Source organism: Scyliorhinus torazame, chromosome 5 (assembly GCF_047496885.1).
Source record: "Scyliorhinus torazame isolate Kashiwa2021f chromosome 5, sScyTor2.1, whole genome shotgun sequence".
In the NCBI taxonomy this organism is placed as follows: domain Eukaryota; kingdom Metazoa; phylum Chordata; class Chondrichthyes; order Carcharhiniformes; family Scyliorhinidae; genus Scyliorhinus; species Scyliorhinus torazame.
The window spans coordinates 302,661,787-302,686,484 of NC_092711.1; the positions used below are offsets into that span (position 1 = coordinate 302,661,787).

A 24,698-nucleotide genomic window follows, 5' to 3' on the forward strand; every position below is an offset into this window, starting at 1 on the left:
CCAGGAAACACGCGGCTAAACGTGCTCACTATGGGACATAGTTACCATTTGGTTAAATCATTCCTGATATCTCTAGTCTTCTCAATGTTTAACAGGAGGGAATTGCAGCTATCCATAACATTTTACAGTGAGCAAGCAGTCTGATAATAGAAACAGCAGAGAGGTAGGAAGAGACAGAGAGAGCTAAGAGTTGTTAGCATAGTTGTGGAACCTGACCTCAGTTCCAATTAAAATGCTACCAAAATGTTGCATGGAGATAAGGAAGAGGAAGAGCCTGGGGAACTCCAGAGTGGCAATAGTAGAAGCCATTTGTGAAGATGCTCTGGTGACAATTGCGTACATCAGAATGGAATCAAGTGAGGCCAACTCCACAAGGCTGGTCAAGGGAAGAAGGACATTGGCAGAGGATGATTTGTGCAACAGTGTCAAAAGCTACAGGAGCCAAAGAGCATGAGATGGAATAATGCACCACAATCACAGATAATAATAGCTTATTGTCACAAGTAGGCTCCAATGAAGTTACTGTGAAAAGCCCCTAGTTGCCACATTCCGGCGCCTGTTCGGGGAGGCCGGTACGGGAATTGAACCCACGCTGCTGGTCTTGCTCTGCATTACAAGCCAACTGTTTTGCCCATTGTGATACGATTTGACATTTTTTTGTTAGACATAAGGCACCTCACAGTCTATCACACCCCTGCCAAAGATGGGAATCTGATTGGAGAGATAGGGGACTGTTTTGGGAAGCCATGTGCATAAATTACGACCACTGCATTCAAATGCTTTGTCAAAAAAACTGTAACATTTCTTAAATGACTTGCCTTTAAACTATTAAAATTTGCCTGCCCTTAATTCACCTATGTTCCTCTCAATGCTCACTAATTATATCTCAAATGATGTAGTCTGTGAATTTGCCCAAGTACTCATCCCAGATGAAGAGCTATGTTGCTAAGACCCTTCCTACCACACGTACACGCGATACCTGTGATGAACATGGCTTGTACAGGCTCTAATCCCACCACACCACTGCACTCTACTAATGCTTAATTCTAGGTTGTCACCAATGCTCAATTGGTAGCATTCCTGTCTCAGCCAGAAGGGACCGGGTGTGGGATTTAAGTCTCCCTTCAAAACTTTTGTGCAAAAAATTCAAGGCTGTCACTGTCGTGCAGTACTGAGCGAATTCTACACTGTTGGAGGTGACATTAAACTGAGGTGCTGCCTGCCCTCTCAGGTAGACCTAGAAGATCTATTTTGAAAAAGGGCAGGGGAGTTATTGCTGGTGTCCTGGTCCAGAATCATCCCTGAACCAACATCACAAAGGGAGATTATGTGGTGACTGTGATACTGTTGTTTGTGAGAGTTTGCTGTGTACAAATTGGCTCTCACGTTTCCTACAGAAGAACAGAAACAACAATATGTGCAAGTTGAATTGTGTCTTGCAATCCCCCATGAGAGTGGAGGTGGCAATATGTGCAGAGTGATGTCTTGCGGTGAGTTGTGATTTGTGCTGGCTCTCCCTGGCTTTGCTGCTTTTCTTGATGTTGTCAGGGGAGTGTTTGTGACAGCAGAGCAGGGACATTGTGGCGGCTGGCAGTGGGGGAGGGGCGGGGCGGGAGCCGCGCACTGGCGCCCCCAGAGCGCCAACACTAGGGGCGCTGGCGGGCCGGCCTCCGGCAGTCAGAGCGGGCGGCGAGTAGGCGGCGGTCGGAGCGCGAGGCCTTCTGTGGCTCAGATCGGGGCTCGGTGTCTGGGTGGCTGCGGCAGGCCGTCTGTGTGAAGTGGGGAGGCGGCTGACTCCACTTCTCTCTTCCCCCACCCTTGGCCGGGGCCTCTAAGATGGCGGCCGGCGTGGAGTCGCAGGCCGGCCCGAAGCGGCAGCTGGCCGAAGCGGCGGAGCAGTACCGCGGCCTGTCGGAGAGTGACAAACACTGGCGGATCCGCAGGCAGTTCATCGTCCGCCATGTCCAGGAATACCCGGGCAACAGGACGGAGCAGCTGCTTGCCCTCTCCATGGTCTGGACCAACCACATCTTCCTGGGCTGCAGGTGAGTCAGTGAGTGAGCGGTAGGCCCGCCAGGCCCAGGCTGCGGCGCCAGGCCCGGGCTGCGGATCCAGGCCCGGGCTGCGGGGCCAGGCTCCAGGCCCGGTCAGCGGGACCAGCCTCCAGGCCCGGGCAGCGGGGCCAGGCTCCAGGCCCGGGCAGCGGGGCCAGGCTCCAGGCCCGGGCAGCGGGGCCAGGCTCCAGGCATTTTATTACACTGCTGACTACATCTCATTCCCCCACCCTCCACATGGCGCCCCGCACCATCCCAACCCCCTCCTATGTGCCCCCCCCCCCCCAGGCCGCTGCCTCCTGTGCCCCCCCCCGGCCGCTGCCTACTGTGCGCCCCCCCCCCCGGGTCGCTGCCTCCTGTGCGCCCCCCCCCAGGCTGCTGCCGCCAGTGTGCCCTCCCCCCCCCCCCCCCAGAGCGCCCTCCCCCCCCCCCCCAGAGCGCCCTCCCCCCCCCCCCCCAGAGCGCCCTCCCCCCCCCCCCCCCCCAGAGCGCCCTCCCCCCCCCCCCCCCCCAGAGCGCCCTCCCCCCCCCCCCCCCCAGAGCGCCCTCCCCCCCCCCCCCCCCAGGGCGCCGCCTCCAGGCCGCTGCCTCTTGTGTGCCCCCCCCCCCCCCACCCCAGAGCGCCGCCTCCAGGCCGCCGCTGCTAGTGTGCCCCCCCCCCCCCCAGGCCGCCGCCGCCAGTGTGCCCAGGCCGCCACCGCCAGTGTGCCCCCCCCAGGCCGCCGCCTCCTGTGTGCCCCCCCCCAGGCCGCCGCCCCCTCCTGTGTGCCCCCCCCAGGCCGCCGCCCCCTCCTGTGTGCCCCCCAGGCCGCCGCCCCCTCCTGTGTGCCCCCCCCCCAGGCCTCCCCCTCCTGTGTGCCCCACCCAGGCCTCCCCCTCCTGTGTGCCCCACCCAGGCCGCCCCCTCCAGTGTGCCCCACCCAGGCCGCCCCCTCCTGTGTGCCCTTGCCTCACCGTCCTCCCCGAGCGCCTGCTTCCGGTTGCCCCTTTATCCGCATGCCCCTGGCCTCTCTGTGCCCTGTCCTCCATGCCCCCCCCCCCCACCTCCCAGACGCCCTATCTTACGCGAGCTCCCCCCAAACCCCGGTCGTCCATCTTTCGCACCCCCCTGACCCCTCACCCTGCTCCCTCCCCAGTCTGCCACCCCCACCTGGTAGCTGACCAACCTTTTCTGCCACACATATTCATGTGTGCCACGGCTGGGAAGAGACTGCTTAGTTTTCCTTTTGGCAGGGATTTTTGAAAGGGGCTTTGTTACCTACCCCAGCCCCCATTTCTCCCCATGTGCGCGTGTGCCTTGCCCACACATATATACACAGACAAATCCCAGAGTGGGGTGTTGACTTCCTTCAACAATTGTTACTTCCCAACTTCCAGCTATAATTTCACCACTTTGCATTCACTGAGCACCTTTCCCCATGTCTGTGCCGGTTGATCAAAAGTTAGATTTTCAACGTTACCCACATTTATATTCGGGGGAGAGGGATTCAATAGTTGCATTTATTCAGTGAGAACTCTCGAGGGCAGACTTTTCTTTCTGAAGTTGCATTTGGTTTGAAAAAATGGTTCTCGGCATTATCAGCAGAGAGTCATTGATTTGCAAATGCTTGTTTGCTTTATATGTACAACATTTGAAGCCATAATAGCTTTGTCTGGCATGAATGAATTGGAAGTTTTGTTCCATGGTTGAATGTAGTTGGTTTTGCCAGTAACTGAGGGTCTGGTATTGCTTCCTGTGTAAGTCAGTCTTGTGTGGAAATGGAGAATGGGTTTTGTTGTGAGAGACCTTATGTGTCCTTAGATCCTGTCTGCTTTTTTACAGTTATTAGTTCCCTGTGTTTATGTTGCCGTTATAGAATGGAAGTTGTGAAGTTAGAGGAATAAAACACTCCACTGAATAAAATAATATTTAAAAAAAATTAAATTGAGGGGCAATTTATCATGGCCAATCCACCTACCCTGCACATTTTTGGGTTGTGGGGCTGAGACCCACGCAGACACGGGCAGTGTCCCTGGGCCGGGTTCGAACCCAGGTCCTCGGCACCGCGAGGCAGCAGTGCTAACCACCGTGCCACCCAGAAAATAACTTTTATGATCACAAAGCAATTGAGATGCCTGTTGTGGAAGAAGGCTTAATTGATCATAAATTTTTCCGTTAGCTTTGTGTGTGTGTCACGCATTCATGACCACATTTGAGACCCCAAAACTAAGCTACTGAGCAACCCACAGATGTAGAATTTCTGGTGATGTGTATTGTATGCTCCTCACTAATCTAACCCAGAGAATTTATCGTAAGTTTTTAAAAATAAATTTAGAATACCCAATTCTTTTTTTCCCAATTAAGGGGCAATTTAGCGTGGCCAATCCACCTAACCTGCACATCTTTTGGGTTGCGGGGGTGAAACCCACGTAAACACGGGGAGAATGTGCAAACTGCACAAGGACAGTGAGAGAGGGCCGGGATCAAACCTGGGTCCTCAGCGCCTTGAGGCAGCAGTGCTGCCCCTAACTTATCCCAAGTTAACAAGAATCAAAGTTTAGTTGCTCCCAAGAGTGTGCAGAAGTACAGCATGACCTTAGCCAGCTAAAATCATACACCCTACCAATACAGAGCACTGGCAACCAAAAGGGACATGCTGGAAAATCTCAGCAGGTCTGGCAGCCTCTCTAAGGAGAGAAAAGAGCTAACGTTTTGAGTCCAGATAACCCTTTGTCAAAGCTCGGAACACATTTTCGAAGCACCATCTTGGAAAGTGAGAGCAAGTGTGACGGAGGTGACGGGAGCTGAGAGAAAGGGATGGAGTCCTTAAAGGGTGTAGGGTGCGAAGAGCTGTAGTCCAGATAGCTGTGGGAGTCAGTGGGCTTGTAATGGATATTAGTCTAATGGAGACTGCAAGATCAAGGAAGGGAAGTGTCTGAGATGGACCAGGTGAAAGTGATGGAAGAGTGGAAACTGGAAGGGAAGTTGATGAATTTTTCCAGGTCCGGGCGAGAACATGAAGCGGCACCAAAATAGTATTCTATGTACCGGTAAAGGAGTTGTGGGAGGGGACCCGGGTAGGTCTGGAACAAGGAATATTCCACATACCCCATAAAAAGGCAAGCATAGCTAGGACCCATGCGGGTACCCATTGCTAGACCTTTGATTTGGAGAAAGTGGGATGAGTTAAAGGAGAAGTTGTTGTGAGACAGAACAAGTTCAGCCAAGCGGAGGAGAGTGGTGGTGAATGACAATTGTCCAGGCATCTTTTCGAGAAAGAAGCAAAGAGCTCTCACGCCATCCTGGTGTGGGATGGAGGTGTAGAGAGAGCACATCCATGGTGAATAGGAGGCTGTTACGACTGTCAATATGACGCAGAGCATCAGAGAAATCCTGGATGTAGGTGGGGAGGGAATGGACCAGAGGAGTGAGGATGGAGTCAAGATAAAAGGAAATAAGTTTGGTGGGGCAGGAGATTCTGACACAAATGGGCCTGGTGGGACAGTCCATTTTGGGAAGTAGGTAAAAGCGGGCTGTCTTGAGGTTGGCAGCTGTAGAGGGAAGGCACCTGGGGGCAATAAGGTCGCTAACAGTGTTGTAGATAATGGCTTGATGTTCAGTGGTCTGGTCATGGTCCAGGGGGGAGGTAGGAGGAAGTATTTGAGAGCTGGCGCTCATCATCTGCGAGGTAGAGGTCTGTACGCCAGGCGACAACAGCACCCCCTTTGTCGGCAGGTTTGATGACAAAGTCGGGGTTGGACCTGACGGAGTGAAGAACGGAAAGTTCGGAAGAAGAGAGGTTGGAATGGGTGAGGGGGCAGAAAAATTAAGACGGCCAATGTCCCATCGACAGTTCTCAATCAAAAGATCATGGGCAGATAATTATCCCGGCGGGGGTGTCCAATTGTAGGCAGAATGTTGGAGGCACATGAAAAGGTCTGTGGAATGGGGGGAGGACTCTTGCCCAAAAACAACATGAAAGAGTTCAACATCCATGTCGAGCCCAGAATTTATTGAGGTGGGAATGTAAGGGTACAAAGCCGAGTCCAGAAAAGGGAAGGTCGGAGGGTATGGTGAACATGTGGCATGGGCTGGGGCTAGAAGAAATGGAATATGAGGGATTGGGACTGGTGGAGGGCCTAGGATCGGCAGTAGTGTTGATAAAGTGTCACCTGGACTCGAAACGTTGGCTCTTTTCTCTCCCTACAGATGCAGCCAGACCTGCTGAGATTTTCAAGCATTTTCTCTTTTGGTTTTGGATTCCAGCATCTGCAGTAATTTGCTTTTATCCAGAGCACTGGTAACTTTGTTCAGCTGAAACCACCATATTTACTACAGCATCATTGGCTTGTTGATTATTCAAAGCCAAGTGGGAAGAATTTTGGCATCCAGAAACTGGTCTATTTTGGATGCCATTAATCAGCTGGTCATTCATTGGCAGGCCAACCCTTTTACTGAATCTTTACCTCATAGGATTTTATTCTTCTGGTTTATGGGCTGCATTTCCCAACTGTTGTAATTGGGGTCCTGGTTAATTGTGAATGAGAAAGTTAAATTTCATGTTTAAACCAGAATCTCCCGGAGGTCATTCAGTTCAATTTTGTCATGATAAACGCAAATTGTCAGCTTTGTGCATCAACAGTGTCTCAAAATACCCCTGACTTACCTAATTCGGCTATTGGATATCAAGCCTGCCACAGAGGGTTAAATTGGGTTCTGATTTCCTGAGAACAATTTTGTGGTTTTGGAGCCTCCCAATGGGCTCTGCTGTCCACCTGACAAACTCACTAAGCAAGTGTAGATTTGAGCACTCGTTTGGACATCAGCTGACAGGAACTTTTCATAGGCTTGAACATCCACCGTGGCTCCAATGTATACTGTATAGATCACACTGCAGGAACCCACCTAATATTCTTCAACAGCAACCTCTACCACCTGAAAGGGCAATGCCAGCTGGTGCATTGAAACCCCAGCACTTCCCAAGTTTCCCACCAGGTCTCATACCAACCTGATTTGGACGAATATCACCATTCCATCATTAATTCTGGCTCAAACTCACATAACTCCATACCACAACATTGTTGAATGTAACATTTTGTCACATGGATTGTAGTGGTTCAAGAAAGCAGCTGACCTTGAGTGCTTTTCCGTCAGTGATCACAGAGTGGCAACTTGACTTGAACATTCCTCACAAGATTGAATCCATTTGTCCTTTATAGTTACTGCAGGGACCTTCAGTATGTTTGCTCTTTCCAACCCGAAGAACAATTAATATTGATGAGATTCCTCAGTAGTTTTCAGCTCACCGGGATTCCGCCTCCTGGATAAAGAAACCACACTACAGCTCTAAAGTGATGGGGGAATCTGTGCTTCAAAAATCCTATTCAAGATGGACAACTTCAACGGTAGATGACAGTTCTTTACACTATTCTCCAAAGCAATTGTTGCAGTTCTTTCTCATTGGCCTACAGCAACCTTTTGGAGTACAGGATTATCATCTGCGCCTGCAACCAAATCAGTGCAAAGCCTTCTTACTTCTACTGCACAGGTTCATAAGCACTTTTAACTGTCCAGCACCCAGCAATAGCTTTTCCAACCTCTCTGCAGAAGGGTCGATTGGGCAACTTTAAAAGATCAACAAAAGGTTATTAAAAAATAATTTTAAGGAAGTGCCTGAATACTATCGGCTGGGCACTATTGGCTATCCCACAATCCTTAGTGAGTATGAGCTTCCTCAATGAGGAGGGCAGAGACATCATTAGCAGAGCCACCTGCAAAAATACTGCTGACCAGTGTAGAACCAGCTGGAGGAGAGAGCAGTGGTGAAGTACTGCTGCTGTTGTATATATGTAATTGTAAATAAAGTTACTTCTTTTGACTCTACAAACTCGTGCTGAATTCCTACAGTGCAGAAGGCCATTCAGCCCGTCGGGCCTGCACCAACCCTCTGCAAGAGCACCCTACCCAGGCCCTCTCAAAACTGGCGACGAGGATTAAAGTGGCTAGCTGTATAGGCTGCTGAAGCCACCTCCCTGGAGTTTTGTTGGATACAAGTTGGTAGGTTTTTTCTGTTGCACCATGCCCCTTTATCAACATTTGGATGTCTTTGATGCTGCACTGGAAAGTTGGAACCAGTACGCACAACGGATACGTTACTTCCGGGTGAATAGCAGCACCAAAAACAAACGCCAGGTGGTCAATTTGCTCATAATTTTGGGGTGATTTGGAGCCTTGCATGCACAGCTGTGCCTGACAGCAAGACGTTGATGAACTTATGACCTTGGTGGGGCAACATTTTAACCCAACCCCGTCCACGATAGTCTAGCGTTAGCGGTTCAATACGGCACAGGAGAATCCCTTGCTGAGTTTTTAATCCAGGCTACGCAGGATTGCGGAGTACTGTTGACTATGGTAAGACTTTGTCAGATCGTTTAACAACACGGCAACCCAGAGGAAGTTGTTAGCTGAGCCCGCATTGACTTTTCAATAGGCTATTCAGATAGTGTTGTCCTGAGAGCAGGCAGAATGTGGAGTGCAGGAGCTGGCCAGTGTGGAACCAGCTAGAGGAGAGAGCAGTGCTGTTGTACTGCTGTTGTTGTATATATGTAATTGTAAATAAAGTTTTTTCTTTAGACTCTACAAACTCGTGCTGGATTCTTCGTGGCCCTCACAAAAAAAAGCACAGGTAAATTATGAAAGCATAGTAGTGCAAAATATGTAAACAAGGATAGCAAAAACCGCTAAGTATATAAAAAGGAAGGGAGTAACTAAAGTGAATGTTGGTTCCTTGCTGGATGAGTCCGGGGAGTTGTTAATGGGGAGCACAGAAATGACAGGTGCACAAAATCAATATTTTGCCTCAGTTTTCTTGTACCAGGACACTTGTACCATCCCAATAGCAACAGGTAATGCAGAGGTATTAGAAAGGGTGGAATTTAGAACAATCATCATCAATTGAGAAAAGTTACTAAACAAAACTATTAGGATTGAGGGCAGACAGGTCCCCTGGGCATGACGGCCTACATCCTAGATTCTTAAAGGAAGTGACAGTGGAGATTGTAGCTCCAATGGTTATAATATTCCAAATTCCCTGGATGCAGGAAAGGTTTCAGTGGATTGGAACAATGCTAATGTAACGTCTTTATTCACAAAGGGAGAGGCAGAAAGTAGAAAACTCTCCGCCAGTTAATTTAACATTGGTCGTTGGGGAATTGTAAGAATCCATTGTTAAGGAAGTAATAACAGGACATTTGGAAAGTCAAAACTCAATCCACCAGAGTCAGCATGGCTTTATGAAGAGTAAATCATGTTTGACTAATCTGCTAGAGTTCTTTGAAGATGTAACAAGCCAAGTTGATTATGAACAGCCTGTAGATGTAGTATATCTGGGCTTCCAGAAGGCATTTGATAAGGTGCCGCACAAAAGGTTAATGCACAAGGTAAGATCATGTGGGATCAGGGGTAATTTATTAGCTTGGATAGAAGACTGGTTAACTGACAGAGGCGGAGTCTGGATAAATTGGTCTCTTTGATTGGCAAGATGGAACTAGTGGGGTACCACAAGGTTCGGACCTTGAGCCGCACAACTATTTACAGTATATAGTAATCACTTGGCTGTCGGGATAGAAGGTACTATAGTCAAATTTGCAGATTACTCTAAAATAGGTGGGATAGTAAGTTGCAATGAGGAAATAAGAAATTTACAAATGGACATAGAATAGGTGAGTGGGCCAAAATTTGGCAGATGGAGTTTAACGTGGATAAGTGTCGTCCATTTTGGTCGGAAAAATGGAAAGGCAACTTATTATCTAAATGGAGAGAAACCTTGGAGCGCTTTGGTGCAGAGGGATCTGGATGTCCTTGTACATGAATCTTAGAAAACTAGTATGCAGGTACATACAGCAGGTGATAAGGAAGGCAAATGGAATTTGGGCCTTTATGGTTAAAGGAATAGAGTATAAAAGTAGGGAAGTATTGCTGCAACTGTACAAGGCATTGGTGGGACCACATCTGGATTACTGGGTGCATTTTTGGTCCCCTTTATTTGAGGAAGGATATACTTGCACTAGAGGCAGTTTAGAGGAAGTTCACTAGATTGATTCCAGAGCTGAGGGGTTTGTCTTGTGAAAAGAGATTGAACAGTTTAGGCCGATACTCTTGAGTTTAGAAGAATGAGAGGAGATTTAATTGAGGTATAAAAGATGATAAAAAGTTTTGACAGTGGATGTAGAGCGGATGCTTCTTCTTGTGTGGCAATCTAGAACGAAAGGTCGTAGTTTTAGGATAAGGAGTAGCAGATTTAAAACAGATGAGAAAAAATTACTTATGAACGAGTCGTAAATATGGAATTCACTACCCCAGAGTGCGGTAGAGCTACATTGAGTAAACTTAAGGAGGAGATAGACAGATTTTTAATTAGTAATGGATTGAAGAGTTATGGAGAATGGGCAAGAAAGTAGAGTTGAGGTCAATAGATCATATTGAATGGCGGAGCAGGCTCGAGGGGCTGATTTGCCTACTCATGCTCCTAGTTCTTATAATGGCCTTTATTGCAGATTCCACTGATGCTCCCATGGAGCTTTTTGAGAGCAATGGAATTGTATATTATTGGCTCTACCCCAGAAGAACACTCAAACATGAGTGACAACTAGCTTTAGCCAATAAGAAGGCACTTCTTTTGCATAATTATAAGTTACAATTAATGGTCAATACAGATTAAAAAGTACGGCCTTCATGCTTGTCAGTGGAAGAGGTTGCCAGAGTAAAATACATGTTGACTTTGACCCCATTTGGAAAGGAACGGTCCAGGTTTTAGGGTCAATAATGAAACACAAGGCTTGGCATGATGTTATGTGGAAATAAACTGGAAGATGGAACTACAGAAAATTGCAATCACCAGGAACTTAGCAAATCGTTGGAGCTGCAGCCTGACAAATTTCCGGATCCCAGGGTCTTAAAAGAAGTGCCTAGTATGATAGCTGATGTCTTGGTTTTAATTTTCCAAAATTCTCTAGATAAGAGAAAGGTTCCATTAGATTAGACAATTGCAAATATAACTCTATTCAAAAACGGATAGACCAGGAAGCGAGAAGCTACAGGCTATTTACCTAATAACTGCCATAGGGAAAATATTAGATGCCATTATTAAAGACGTTATAAACAGGGCACTGAGAAAAATTCAAGGTAATTGGGCAGTGTCAACATGGTTTTGTGAAAGGGAAATCATGTTTAAACAATTTATAGGAGTCCTTTGAAGGAGTCATATGTGCTGTGGATAAAGGGGGAACTGGTGGATGCATTGTACTTAGATTTCCAGAAGGCATTTGATAAGGTGCCATGTCGAAGGTTATTACAGAAAATAAAAGCTCATGGTGTAGGGGGTAACATATTGGTATCGATAGAAGATTGTTTCTTGTTAGCCAGCCAAAGAATAGCCATAAATTAAACTTTTTCTAGTTGGCAGGATGCAATGAGTAGTGTGTCATAGGGATCAGTGCTGGACCCTCAATCATTTAAAATTTATATAAATAATTTGGATGAAGAGACAGAAGGTATGGTTGTTAAATTAGCTGCTGATACAAAATAGGTAGAAAAGTAAGTTGGGAGACGAGTTGGGTGAGTGGGCAAAGACCTGGCAAATAAATTATAATAGAATCATAGAATGTGGGAAAATGTGAAATTGTCCATTTTGGCAGGAAGAATAGAAAAGTATATTATCCAAATGGTGGGTGATTGCAGAGTTCTGAGCTGCAGAGCGATCTGGGCGTCCTAGTGCATGAATCACAAAAGGCTATTATGCAGGTACAGCAAGTATCTAAGAAAGCTAGTAGAATGTTATTTATTGCAAGGGGAATTGATTACAAAAGTAGGGAGGTTATGTTTCCGTTGTCCAGAACACTAATGAGACCACACCTGGAGTACTGTGTACAGTATTGGTCTTTTTGAAGGAAGGACGTAAATGCATTAGAAGCAGTTCAGGGAACGTTCACTGAACTAAGACCAGGAATGGACAGGTTGTCTTATAAGGAAAGATTGGGCAGGCTAGGCTTATATCCACTGGTGTTTAAATGAGTAAGTGGTGACTTGATTGCAACATGAAACCCTGAGGAGTCTTGACAGGTTGGATGTGGAGAGGGTGCTTCCTCTTATAGGGAAATGTGGAACTAGGATTCACTGTTTTAAAAATAAGGGATTGCCCATTTGGGGCAGAGATAAGGAGAAATTATTCCCCTGAGAGTCGTGAGTCTTTGAAACTAATTTCCTCAAAAAACAGAGTATTTGAATGTTTTTAGGGCAGAGGTCGATAGATTCTTAATAAACAAGCAGGTGAAAGTTATTGTGGGCAGGCAGGAGATTACAATCCGATCAGCTCAAAGGGCCAAGTGATCTCCGACCAACTCATATGTTTGTGTTTTTCATGCTTTCTTTTGGTAATCTCTGAGCAGATTTGGTGATGGGAAGAGTGGGTAGAGCAGCATTTGTGCCCAGAGTTGTACCTGACGTCATTCATGTGGTTTTTCTCACATGGGGAATTCATGGTTTCGTATTTGTCCTGTGTAGAATTATAAAACAGACTACGTGTTTCCTTACAGTAATGGAGTGTAAGTGAGACAGTCAGTTATGATCTGTGTAGAGACCGATAACTTAAAAATAAATTTGAACTTCCAGTTATCTGCAAAAATTTGCAAGACAGATTTTGTTTTAAGACTTCTACTGAAACAAGAAACTAACATGTATTTTTAAAAATGTTTTTTTATCCCAATTTTCAACATTTTATAAACAAAAAAGCACGCAATATATTAAAACCCCTACCCGATAAAGACCCCCCCCCCCCCCCCAATTCTACAAAATGCAGAATGAACAAACCCCATCTCTTGTGAAACTCATCACTCTCCCCCCCCCCCCCCCCCCCAGCCAAGGGCAAATTTCACCTTCTCCAAGGCTAAGAACTCCAAAAGGTCCCCTGCCACGTCGAGGCCAAGGTGGAGAAGCTGACCTCCACCCCAGCAGGACCCGCCTGCAAGCAATCAGCGAGACAAAGGCTAAAACATCTCTCCCCACACCCACGTGCAACTCCGGCCAGTCTGACACCCCAAATATGGCCTCCAGGCTTCACACCTACGTACAGAACCGCCGAGATGGTGCTGAAAACTGCCCCCCAGAACCTTTCCAACTTTGGGCAAAACTAGAACATATGCACATAATTCGCGGGCCTCCTCCCACACTGCTCACAGATGTCCTCCATCCCCTCAAGCAATTTCAGTCCAGAATGAGTCAAAGGTTTACTTCTGTTATTTCTCTTTCTTAGTCTGATAACTTCTAATCCCAGAACTGTTCTTCGTAGTCAGCATATTATTGCCAATCCTTCCTCTGTACAAACTAGGTGAATCTTCCGGCTTCATTTTAACCCCTCCCAAATTTGGTCTTTTCAATCCGAGTGTGAGCTTCCACCGACGTTCTGGCACAGCAAAATATTAGACTTTCGATCTCTGGCTCAACTATCTCTCTGGGACCCTGACAGAACAACATACCTGTAATCTATATTCAGTGATAGTTTAGAAAAGCTTGTAATCCATTATCACAATAGCTTTCTCTGTACCCTTCCTATCTTGTAGTCATTCACCATGGCAATGTGACTCACATGGGCCTTGTATCCAGGAGAGATGATTTAGCCATCTTTGTAACCCAACTTCCGTTATCTTGGAACTAAATGGACAGTTTAAAGCACAACTGTTTACAGCCGTACATTTTCAGCACTTTTCATGGGACTTCGGAGGCTTAATCTATCCACTGTTAACACACAGGATTCTACCATTGTCTCCAAATGTAAACTTCCCAGTGAAACAACCTGGGCCCCCTTTAATCTCTTAATCAAACCACCCAAGCGTACTGGCAGACAGACTTCAGAACAGGACATATAACCCCCTTTGTTTTAACTTAAGTTAAAGACAATCGCAAAATGTCACAGTCTTATAAACCGTGTAAATGTAAAACTGCTTTGAGCTACTCACCCACTTTTTGGTGTTATCGCAGGTCTCTTGTCAAGGATGAGGGGTAATAAGGGAGCATAAAGATTTGTGAGGTGTAATTTTTTTGTTTTTTAAAAATCACATCCACCCATTAAAATCTAATCTTTGCACATTTGAAAATTGTTTGCAACACTTGTTTGAAGTTGGGACTACATATAACTTTTCTTCAAAGTGGCAACACTTAGCACTGTAGATAATATTTTAACCAAAAATAGTGTTTTCTATAGTAAAAGACATGAACATTTATGCAAGTCCATTCATGGATTTAAAAAATAAATTGCTCAGTTTATTTTGATTTTTAATTATCGCTGGGCTTAGTTACTGTAAGATTGTGGGTTCAAACCACTATGGACTTGGAACACAATGCTGATGAGACACAAGTGCCATATTGAGGGGATATAGCATTCTGAACTGACCTGTGGGCAAAGTGTTAAACCAAGCTCCTGCTAGCTAAAGTGGACATAAAAGATCTTGTAGCACTGTTCACAGATGTGTGTTTGTGTGCACCTTTTTGTGTGCACCTACTATCCTGGAGAGCATTCCTTTCTCACACAGTTGAAAACAGATTGCCGGATCATTTGTTAATTTGCTGTTTGTGGAGTTTTTACTGTGCAGTAGTTGGCAGCCTTTGGGATGTCTTGAGGATGAGAGAGGCTTTCTATGAATTGTTACATGAGAGTACCTTTAAGAAATGGATGTTTAAGCAATGTACCTTTTAAGAATTGGAGCTGATCATATTACTGAAGTGATGTCAGAGGGTGGGGGAGGGGGGGGGAGCTGAGCTCACTTCTGCTTTTTTGAGTTTCAGTTTGAGAAGGCAGCTGGAAGTGTCTGTTTTGCTGAGAGCTGCAGGAAGAAACAGAGCTGGTCTGTTGATTTCTGCAAATCCAAAGACTATAAATATATTGAATGTAACCTAATGTCTATTTTTGAAGGTTTGAAGTCTTTTGTATGTTTAAAGGAACAGTTTGAAGGATTATTTAGTGTTGTAGTCTTTTGGGGTTATCTTTGAAGTAATGGGTGTTAAGATATTCAATGTTTGTTTTTAAAAGGTTAACTTGAGTTTATAGAATAAACATTGTTTTGTTTTAAAAACCACTTATACATTTCTGCTTTATCACACCTGGAGAGTACGCTGTGTGCTTCCCACACCACAAATTATTAAGAGTTATGGGTTGGTTGAACTCCATGAAACACTTTAGGGTTCTCTAAACCCGGGCCCATAACAAAATGCACGTTTGACATTTACCTTTGTTTACAAACTGCAGAGGCAGTGCGACCGTCCCTGAATTATCACTTTCATAGGTGAAAAAATTTAGGAAAGTCTTGTATTTATATAGTGCCACCTTTCCCCCAACTCTTGGATATTGCAAATTGCTTTATAGCTGGTTAAGAGTTTTTAAAATGTCATAGTTGTAGTATGTAGAAAGCATAATAGCCAACTTAAGCACAAGTTCCCACAAATACAATCATTGAATTTACAGTAGAGAAGGAGGCCATTTGGCTCATTGTGTCTGCACTGGCCCTTGGAAAGAGCACCCTCCCCAAGTCCACACTCCCATCCCATAACCTAGCAACCCCACCCAAACTTTTTTTGGACACTAAGGGCAATTTAGCGTGGCCAATCCACCCAACCTGACCATCTTTGGACTGTGGGAGGAAACCAGAGCACCCGGAGAGACACTGAGAGAACGTGCAGACTCCACAAAGACGGTGACCCAAGCCAGGAATCGAACCTGAGACCCTGGAGCCGTGAAGCAACTGTGCTACACACTGTGCTACCATGCTGCCCTGCTATGGTATTAGAGCAGGTAACCAGTTTTTGCAGTGTTGATTGAGATAAATATTGCCCAGGATACCTGGATGAACACCTTGCTTCCCTTTGAAGTAGTGGCAAGGGATCCACTTGAAGGGATGTTAATATCTCATTTGAAGGAGTTTAAAAGATGCCTGCTTAGCATGTTCATTCTTAGTTGCAGGAACAAAACATAGACACACATTTAAAGGTGCATGACGTATAAATCAAATAATCAGAGAAACTGGATTTATCTTTGTTCTGGCTATTTTTGAATTTGTCCAGTCAATGCATTTTTATTTGGGTATTTTGTTCCATTTAGAATCATAGAATCATAGAAGTTTACAGCATGGAAACAGGCCCTTCGGCCCAACCAGTCCATGCCGCCCAGTTTTTACTATTAAGCTAGTCCCAGTTGCCCGCACTTGGCCCATAACCCTCTATACCCATCTTACCCATGTAACTATCTAAATGCTTTTTGAAAGACACAATTGTACCCGCCTCTACTACTACCTCTGGCAGCCCATTCCAGACACTCACTACCTTCTGAGTGAAGAAATTGCCCCTCTGGGCCCTTCTGAATCTCTCCCCTCTCACCTTAAACCTATGCCCTCTAGTTTTAGACTCCCCTACCTTTGGGAAAAGATGTTGACTATCTACCTTATCTATGCCCCTCATTATTTTATAGACCTCTATAAGATCACCCCTAAGCCTCCTACGCTCCAGGGAAAAAAGTCCCAGTCTATCCAGCCTCTCATAACTCAAACCATCAAGTCCCGGCAACATCCTAGTAAATCTTTTCTGCACTCTTTCTAGTTTAATAATATCCTTTCTATAATAGGGTGACCAGAACTGCACACAGTATTCCAAGTGTGGCCGTACCAATGTCTTGTACAACTTCAACAAGACGTCCCAACTCCTGTATTCAATGTTCTGACCAATGAAACCAAGCATGCCGAATGCCTTCTTCACCACCCTGTCCACCTGCGACTCCACCTTCAAGGAGCTATGAACCTGTACTCCTAGATCTCTTTGTTCTATAACTCTCCCCAACGCCATACCATTAACTGAGTAGGTCCTGGCCTGATTCGATCTGCCAAAATGCATCACCTCACATTTATCTAAATTAAACTCCATCTGCCATTCGTCGGCCCACTGGCCTAATTGATCAAGATCCCGTTGCAATCCTAGATAACCTTCTTCACTATCCACTGTGCCACCAATCTTGGTGTCATCTGCAAACTTACTAACCATGCCTCCTAAATTCTCATCCAAATCATTAATATAAATCACAAATAACAGTGGACCCAGCACCGATCCCTGAGGCACACCACTGGTCACAGGCCTCCAGTTTGAAAAACAACCCTCTACAACCACCCTCTGCCTTCTGTCGTCCAGCCAATTTTGAATCCAATTGGCAACCTCACCCTGGATCCCGTGAGCTTTAACCTTCTGCAACAACCTACCATGCGGTACCTTGTCAAAGGCTTTGCTAAAGTCCATGTAGACAACGTCTACTGCACTGCCCTCATCTACCTTCTTGGTCACTCCCTCAAAAAACTCAATCAAATTTGTGAGACATGATTTTCCACGCACAAAGCCATGCTGACTGCCCCGAATCAGTCCTTGCCTCTCTAAATGCTTGTAGATCCTGTCTCTCAGAATACCTTCTAGCAACTTACCTACTACAGACGTTAGGCTCACCGGTCTGTAGTTCCCAGGCTTTTCCCTGCTGCCCTTCTTAAACAAGGGCACAACATTCGCCACTCTCCAATCTTCAGGCACCTCACCTGTGGCATCTCTTGGTACTTTTCATTGAGAAGCATAATCATTTTAGTTATATAACAAGCATTAAGCATTTGAATTTGGTTTTTGTTTGGATTCTTGATACTGCACAGATTTTCCAAACCTCTCCCATAAAATCCCTACCGCTCCCATTCATTCCCAGGATATAGGCGCTTCTGATAAGGCTGATGTTTAGTACATAACCCTAATTGCCTGTGAGAAGGTGGTGGTGAACTGTCCTCTGACAGTCTCTGTCGTGAACAATGTTATTAGTTAGGGAGTTCTCGGAGTTTGATGAAACAATGGTGATAAATACCCAGGCTGGTGTGTAACTTTAGCCTTGGTTCAGTCAGGACCCACAATATCCTTTACTGCTACACGACAAGATTGGACAAGGGTCCCTCTTAAAATGGAAGAGGGTGCCTTTCTCACAGCCTGGCAGTACTTCCTGGTGCACTAATTGTTGCATCTTTGGTGGGTCTTTTTCTCGATCAACTAAAGACAGGGTGATGTGGTGGAAAGATGGGGCAAAGCCACAAAATGGGTTTTCAAAAAGAAATGCACAGTTAACCATTATGTGTCAGTATACCTCCGTGTTCTTCAAACTTTTTTTCCGGGGGCCCATTTTTACCAACTGGCCAACCTCAGGGACCCACGCTGGCCGACCTTCGCAACCCATGCCGGCCGACCTGCGCGATCCACCATTTTCTCTTACCTTGTTTGCTCCTGACAAAAGTGGAGGAAATGGGTTTGGGTCCCTTTGGCCCTCGTACACGCTCCTCCAATGGAACCTGTTGGATGAAGGTGAAGCCTTCTGGTGTCGGAAAGTATGGTATCTCCATCTATCCAAAGTTCTGAATTTTTTGCCTGTAAAATTTTATCAAATAAACCCCTCCCCCCACCGAACTTGTAAAAAAAAAAAAAATGTTTTTAATGAGTAAAATAAATGGAAAAAATGAATAAACCCCCCCCCCAAATAAATGAATAAAATAAATGGAAAAAATAAAAATTAAATGAATAAAATAAATGAAATAAACCACTACAGAACTTGTAAAAAAGCTGCAACCGTTTAAAAAAAATAGTGGCCGCACTGCGCATGCATGCCCGATTGCGCACCAATCATCGCGCACGCATGCGCAATGCGGCCAAATTTTTTTAAAAACATGTTCGCGGCTGCTGCGATCGGAAGCGCCGCAGACATCCGCTCGCGACCCACCCGCGGGTCGCGCCCCCGACTTTGAAGAACGCTGGTATACCTTGTATATAGTTTTAGGTGTATTGCATTCAAATCATTAGACAAGAAGTGAAAATGATGATGGTGAAGACGTTGTGCATACAGATGACATGTTTGTTTTTATTAATAGATACAGTCCAGATCTTTTAGAAAAGGTCTTTCGAATGGCGGAAGGTATTGATGTTGGTGACATAGGATCATGCGAGTTAGTATCCGGCGGCACAACGAACAAAAGATCAAATTCTGACAACGGTAAGTGAAAAGCTCTCTCCTATTATGTTGGTGTTTACAGCCTCCGCAGAAACAGGTAGTTTTTGGACCAAGCAGTTTGTGTTTATTCTCTGTTCAAGCAGCAGAGTCCTGCCTTTTTCCAATATCTCCTTGTTTTCCTTTTGTTCAATCATCTCATCCAACCAGTTGTTGATGTGGTCTTTGCATCTGTCCTTAACACTGGTGAAATTCACAATCACCCTTTTTTTTCCCAAAATAAAGTTTTACACGCTTTTTGTTCTAAATCTATTTCCTTTTAATGTTGCTCTTATTGGATGTGTCAGTGTTGGAGATGAATATGCAGCGACTGCATGACCTCTCAGGTTGGTTAGAGCACAGAGCTGCAGACTAAAACTCCATCTTCCTTGCACCAGCAACCTCAGCATTTGCTTTCAATTAACAGTAATCATTGCAGGCTTTAATGAGTTTGTCATATTATGGGCACTTTTGTTTCCTGGGCGTGTACCTACTAGCAACTGGTTTGAAAATCATAGCTTTATGGCTAGAGCGAGAGAGAACATCCTTCAGCTCAGTCTTTGCTGCTTTTGCCCAAACAGTGAAAAAAAAACATTGTGGATTTTTCACTAGGCCCCAATTTTCATCCTTATTCCGTTTGACAATTAGATTGTTCTGCCATAATGCATTTGATTTTTAATAACTAAAATTCTGTCTTCTAAATTCATTTTCCAACCAAAATTTCCATTCCAGTGTCTTATCTTTACAATGTTAGTGATTCCTCTTCTATGCATTTTGAGGGGAAACTAATGCATTGCATGGCAAACTTGATAAACACAAGGGAGAAAGGAAGAGAAGGAGAAATTACTGCTGGGCAATAAAGTACGCCGGGAGGAGGCTGGTGTGTGAAACAAACACCAACATATACCAGTACGGCTGAACAGATTGCTTTTATGCTGTAAATTACGATGTAAAACTTTATAATTCCCTTTCCTCAGTGTTCAAACTTATGGGCTGACTCTTATTCTACAGAATTGTCCATTTTCATCTTGGTACATGCTATAATGTAACAATTATTTGTAAAGACTTCAACAGCATATTTTGCCAGTGAAATACTGGGCATGTGGAGGATTTCTGGACAATTTTCAGATTCTGGAGCAAGTACAGTGATCCTATAACTGCTAAATCTTGCACTTGATCAAAATCAAAATAGGGACATCAATGCCTCTTTGTCTACTCTGTAATCATCAAGCAGCTTCACTTCACGCATAGATTATACTTTGACATTCATCAATTTCGCAAAATGTAAATCGAAACACATCAAAGGATCTTATAGGGTGGTAGCATTTGAGATCTAAAATGTATGTCAGGATATTTGCAATGACCTTGGAAGAAATGTACTTTATGCAGCAAGTAACTTTGCTAATGTTTCTTTAGGTTTAACAACTAACACCTATAGCCAGGGAAAGGTTAACTTGAACTATTGAGATAATTGTTTACTTTAGCTCTCTGGAATTAAGCTAGTGCTCCTTATGGACATTTCTCATGACATCTCCACATGATCTAACATTTAAAATCAGTTGGGAATCTTATTCCAAAGATGCTATTGAAACAAGCACATGCAATTTGACTACAAAAAATTGAGTATAAAGACAGCACTTGTGTACTATTTTAAGTTATGGCGGTTTTACCAACTATTGTATGAATATTGACAGATCAGCAAAGGAACAAGGAATATTTTGGCACATATTGCTGAAGTTTTCAGATTTGAATCTTTAAAAATAAAAGGGATAACTTGTAAGCCAATGTTTTGAAAATACGACCTAACACACTCACTCTATCTGTGTCCACCCTCTTAGGTGAAAATCCAACAGCAAAGCGGAAACCTCCTTTATTCCGCCCTAGATTTCGCTTTGAGCCAGTTGCGTTTGTTAGTAGCAGCACCAAGGCGGAGGATGAAATGAAGAAAAAGCCAAATGAAGCAGACAAGCCACGAAGGTGGGCAGATTTAGACGAAGATAATTCAAATTGTTTGATTAAAACTGAGGAGAAACCGGTGAAAACAGAATCTCCTCCCAACTCAAAAATGAACAACTCAAGCAAAACTTCAAATGGCCCGCTGGTTCCTGCCCCTTCTCAGAATTCTAGCCCATTTGATTATGACTCGTTGTACAAAACCATCTTCACCGATAGAGGAGAGGAAGCCAAAGGTGGAAACTGCGTTAATGGGATAAGCTGTCTAAGCACTTACATGTCTAAAATACAGCAAAATTATTCTGCAAAGTATGAGGCTTATCATTCCAATCCGTCAGATCTTTATCCAACAATGAGGGGACCGGATTTTTCGAAGATCCCAGTTGCCAATAAACAGGGCTACAAGGGCCTGGGTTTCACACAGACCAAACGGTCGAAGAATAGAAAATCTTCCAAGAAAAATGCAAATAAGTCAGTACTTCCGGAACCATTGACAAGCAAGGCATCTCCAGCTGGTGGGTTTTCTCAATCTGCAATAAAGAGCCGACAGACTTTCTTTAATATGCTCCAGATATCTGTGTCAAGAAAACTTAGTTCTATTGGAGGCTTCAGTAACCAGCTGAACCACAGTGATGTACTAAGTAGCTGCATTCAGACATGTAAAACAAACCCTCAGTATTTCTACGTATCGCTGAAGGAGATCCCTCCAGCTGATGTACCAAAAAACAAGAAGGTTTTGACAGATGGCTATGCCTGTGAGTTAAGGTGTCAGGGGGTTTACTTGGCTACAGGTTACGCTGGCAGCAAAATTGGAGCTCGTGATAGGGCCTCAGAACAAGCCTTAAAGTTGTTCCTTAAAGATGTGATGGTTGAGGTTGTGAAGCGCAAGTGTAAAAGCAGTTGTATTGATGACTTAATATTGTGTGAGAAAAACACCCCTCGAAATGACATTCCACCTGCCCTCAAAAAACCAGACGAGAAAATCCCAAGCAAAGAAACTAAAGATAGAGATGCAGCCAATAAAGGAAATGAAACAACTAAACAGGGCAATCGACAGTCAAAGGAACTTAAAAAGAAGCACTGGATGGATTTTGTCATTTTGGAGACTGCAAAAAATGCCGTCTGCATTCTGAACAATTCTGCTCAATTCAACAGAATGAATGTGGATTACAAGTTTCAGATGACACCCACTCAGGTCTGGCAGTGCCGTGTTTTTATTGAAGACCATTTTATTGCTGAGGCTTATGGAACCAAAAAGTTGGTGAAGCACACCGCGGCGGAAAAAGCTTTGAATATACTGAGGGAAACGCAACCAGTTGTAAAATCAAGCAAGCCCGGAAACATTGATGCAGCCATCTCTCGAAGTGCAATTCTTGGACGATCAGCAGAAGAAGCTCTTAAACAAAAGATCACCGAGGACAACATTGGCAATCAGCTTTTACGGAAAATGGGTTGGAAGGGGGGTGGTTTAGGGAAAGAGGGTGAGGGTATTGCAGAGCCAATCATGGTAAAAGAACAGTTCAAGAGGGAGGGTCTGGGTATGGAGATGAGCAAGAGTGGTTCTAAATTAAATAAGCGCGATATAGAAGATCTTATCAAAAACTATGCCCGCTCAGACAAGCAGGAAGAGCTGACCTTTTCCAAAGAGCTGACCAACGATGAGCGAATGCAAATCCATCAGATGGCTGCAAAGTATGGCCTCAAGAGTAAATCCTATGGAAAGGGAAAGGAGCGCTATTTGGTTGTGAGCAGAAAAGTCCGTGTAGATGATATTATGAACCAGCTTGCACAGAAAGGACAGGTTTGCCGATTTGAATTGGTCGTGCCAGGTTCTTCAAATTGATGCAGAACTCCGCCCAATTTTTCCTTTTTATTTATGTGCAGTTTTCTTCCGAAGCGAGACTTTCCCCCAGTAATCTGAATTCAGTTATTGTAAATGGTTTCTCAATTGCAATAGAAGTTTATTTACATCTATTATTTACAGTTTTCAAATTGTCATCAGTGAGGTAGATGTTCAAAATAAGGCATCCAAAATGAACTGTCTCAGTATTTCTGCATCACTTTCCTTGTATAAAGATAACTGTCTGTGTTATTTACAAAAAATGGTAATAAACTGCCACTGTTAAAATTACTAGTGAACTAACAACTGTTTTGATGTGGTTCATCTCTATTAGGGGGCAAGGGGTGAAATCCATTAAAATTATGACGGTTGATCTCGAAAGGTAGTGTATATTTTTTTAATACTGTTGTTTGTTTTAGATGGGAGTCTCTCATTGATGTACATCTTGCACTAGATTTTTGATTCTCATCACAACCTCCCCAACAGTGGAATAAAATGTAGTTGAGACCTAAACTTGCCTCATCCTTCAGAGTCCCTAATCACAAGAATCAATTAGACTAATGGAAAATTGTTTGCAAAATGAATGACATTTGGAACAGAGTTGTATTTTTTCCATTTTGATAGTTCCAGAGTGCAATATTTAAGCTCTAAATAATTTAACTGTCCTTTTTACAGCTGCTGATGCTTAACAGCCTATATGTATCCTGTTTGACGTTCAGACAGTATTCTTTCTACCCTACTCACCTCATCACTAGGAATTAGGGTTGGGTGCCCTTGATACCTTGCTGAACTGCTGATTCTTCATGTGAGCCATGTGCTTGGTGACAGTATGTTCTTTGAATGTAGTGGATATTGGAGTTCGCCCAATATGTCCTCAGCTGATAAATGTACAAATGCACTTTCCAGCAGGAGTTGGATCTCTTTTTCGCCTCCTTAACCTAGGACGCTGAGGCCGATTTTAGTGCCTTATTGCAGTCTTGAATGAAGTCAACTAACTTAGCATTGACCATATTTGGATCCTCAATTGTTTGTGGCCAGTATGATGTAGATCAACATCCCATGGTAGAATTATGACTTTAATTTTGAGGGCTACACTGTGTCAGGATTAGCTAGTGTTGAAGGATTAGGTTTTGATTTGTTCGTCACAATGAGCTTCATTTAGTTCTGTGCTAGGGGACACTGCTGAGATTACCACTATGTAAGTAACATTGGTATGACCAAAAATCTCTTTCCCTTAATGTTCCATCAGCTGAGTCAAAGCAGCATTGTGCTATAAGGTGTGCAGAATGTCGGTCTGCTCGCCGGGTGACTTTGCCTTTGAGAAACAACAAGGTAGGGATTCAGATTCTAGTTGTTGTATTTTTGGTGTATTAAAATGGCAGTCCAGAATATCCTGATTTTCTTTGAATGGAATAAAATATTTTTTAATGAAGCCTGTTATTCGAAAATGGTGGATTAACTTTGCATTGCTGCTCGTGTATCTGATAGTCACCGTTAGCTAATGTTCATAAACTCTGTTTTCAAACTGAATTAATTCAAAGGAAAAAAGATGGTGACCAGAAGGATTCTTTTGCTCGTCATCAGCTGAGCAACATGAACACACAATGTGTCCTTCGGAAATTTAAGAATACCTAGTTTGGTTCAACTACTTTGAAAAATCACCAACTATCAGCAAAATTATGGAAATTGTTGGTGATGGTGCCATCAAGCAGCCCTTGCTCACCAATAACATGCTCACCAATGCTCAGTTTGGGTTCTTTCAGGATCTCCTGGCTCCTGACC

General features: G+C 44.3%; 1 protein-coding gene across 1 annotated transcript; it reads left to right on the forward strand.

Annotated features, from left to right (window-relative positions):
• The first annotated feature begins 1,669 nt into the window (after positions 1 to 1,669).
• On the forward strand, positions 1,670 to 24,348 carry nkrf (NFKB repressing factor). Its single transcript, XM_072505848.1, has 3 exons — positions 1,670 to 2,045; positions 19,008 to 19,129; positions 20,962 to 24,348. The coding sequence occupies exons 1-3, from the start codon at positions 1,837 to 1,839 to the stop codon at positions 22,917 to 22,919; spliced, it is 2,289 nt and encodes a 762-aa protein (XP_072361949.1). The 5' UTR covers positions 1,670 to 1,836; the 3' UTR covers positions 22,920 to 24,348.
• Positions 24,349 to 24,698: the final 350 nt, after the last annotated feature.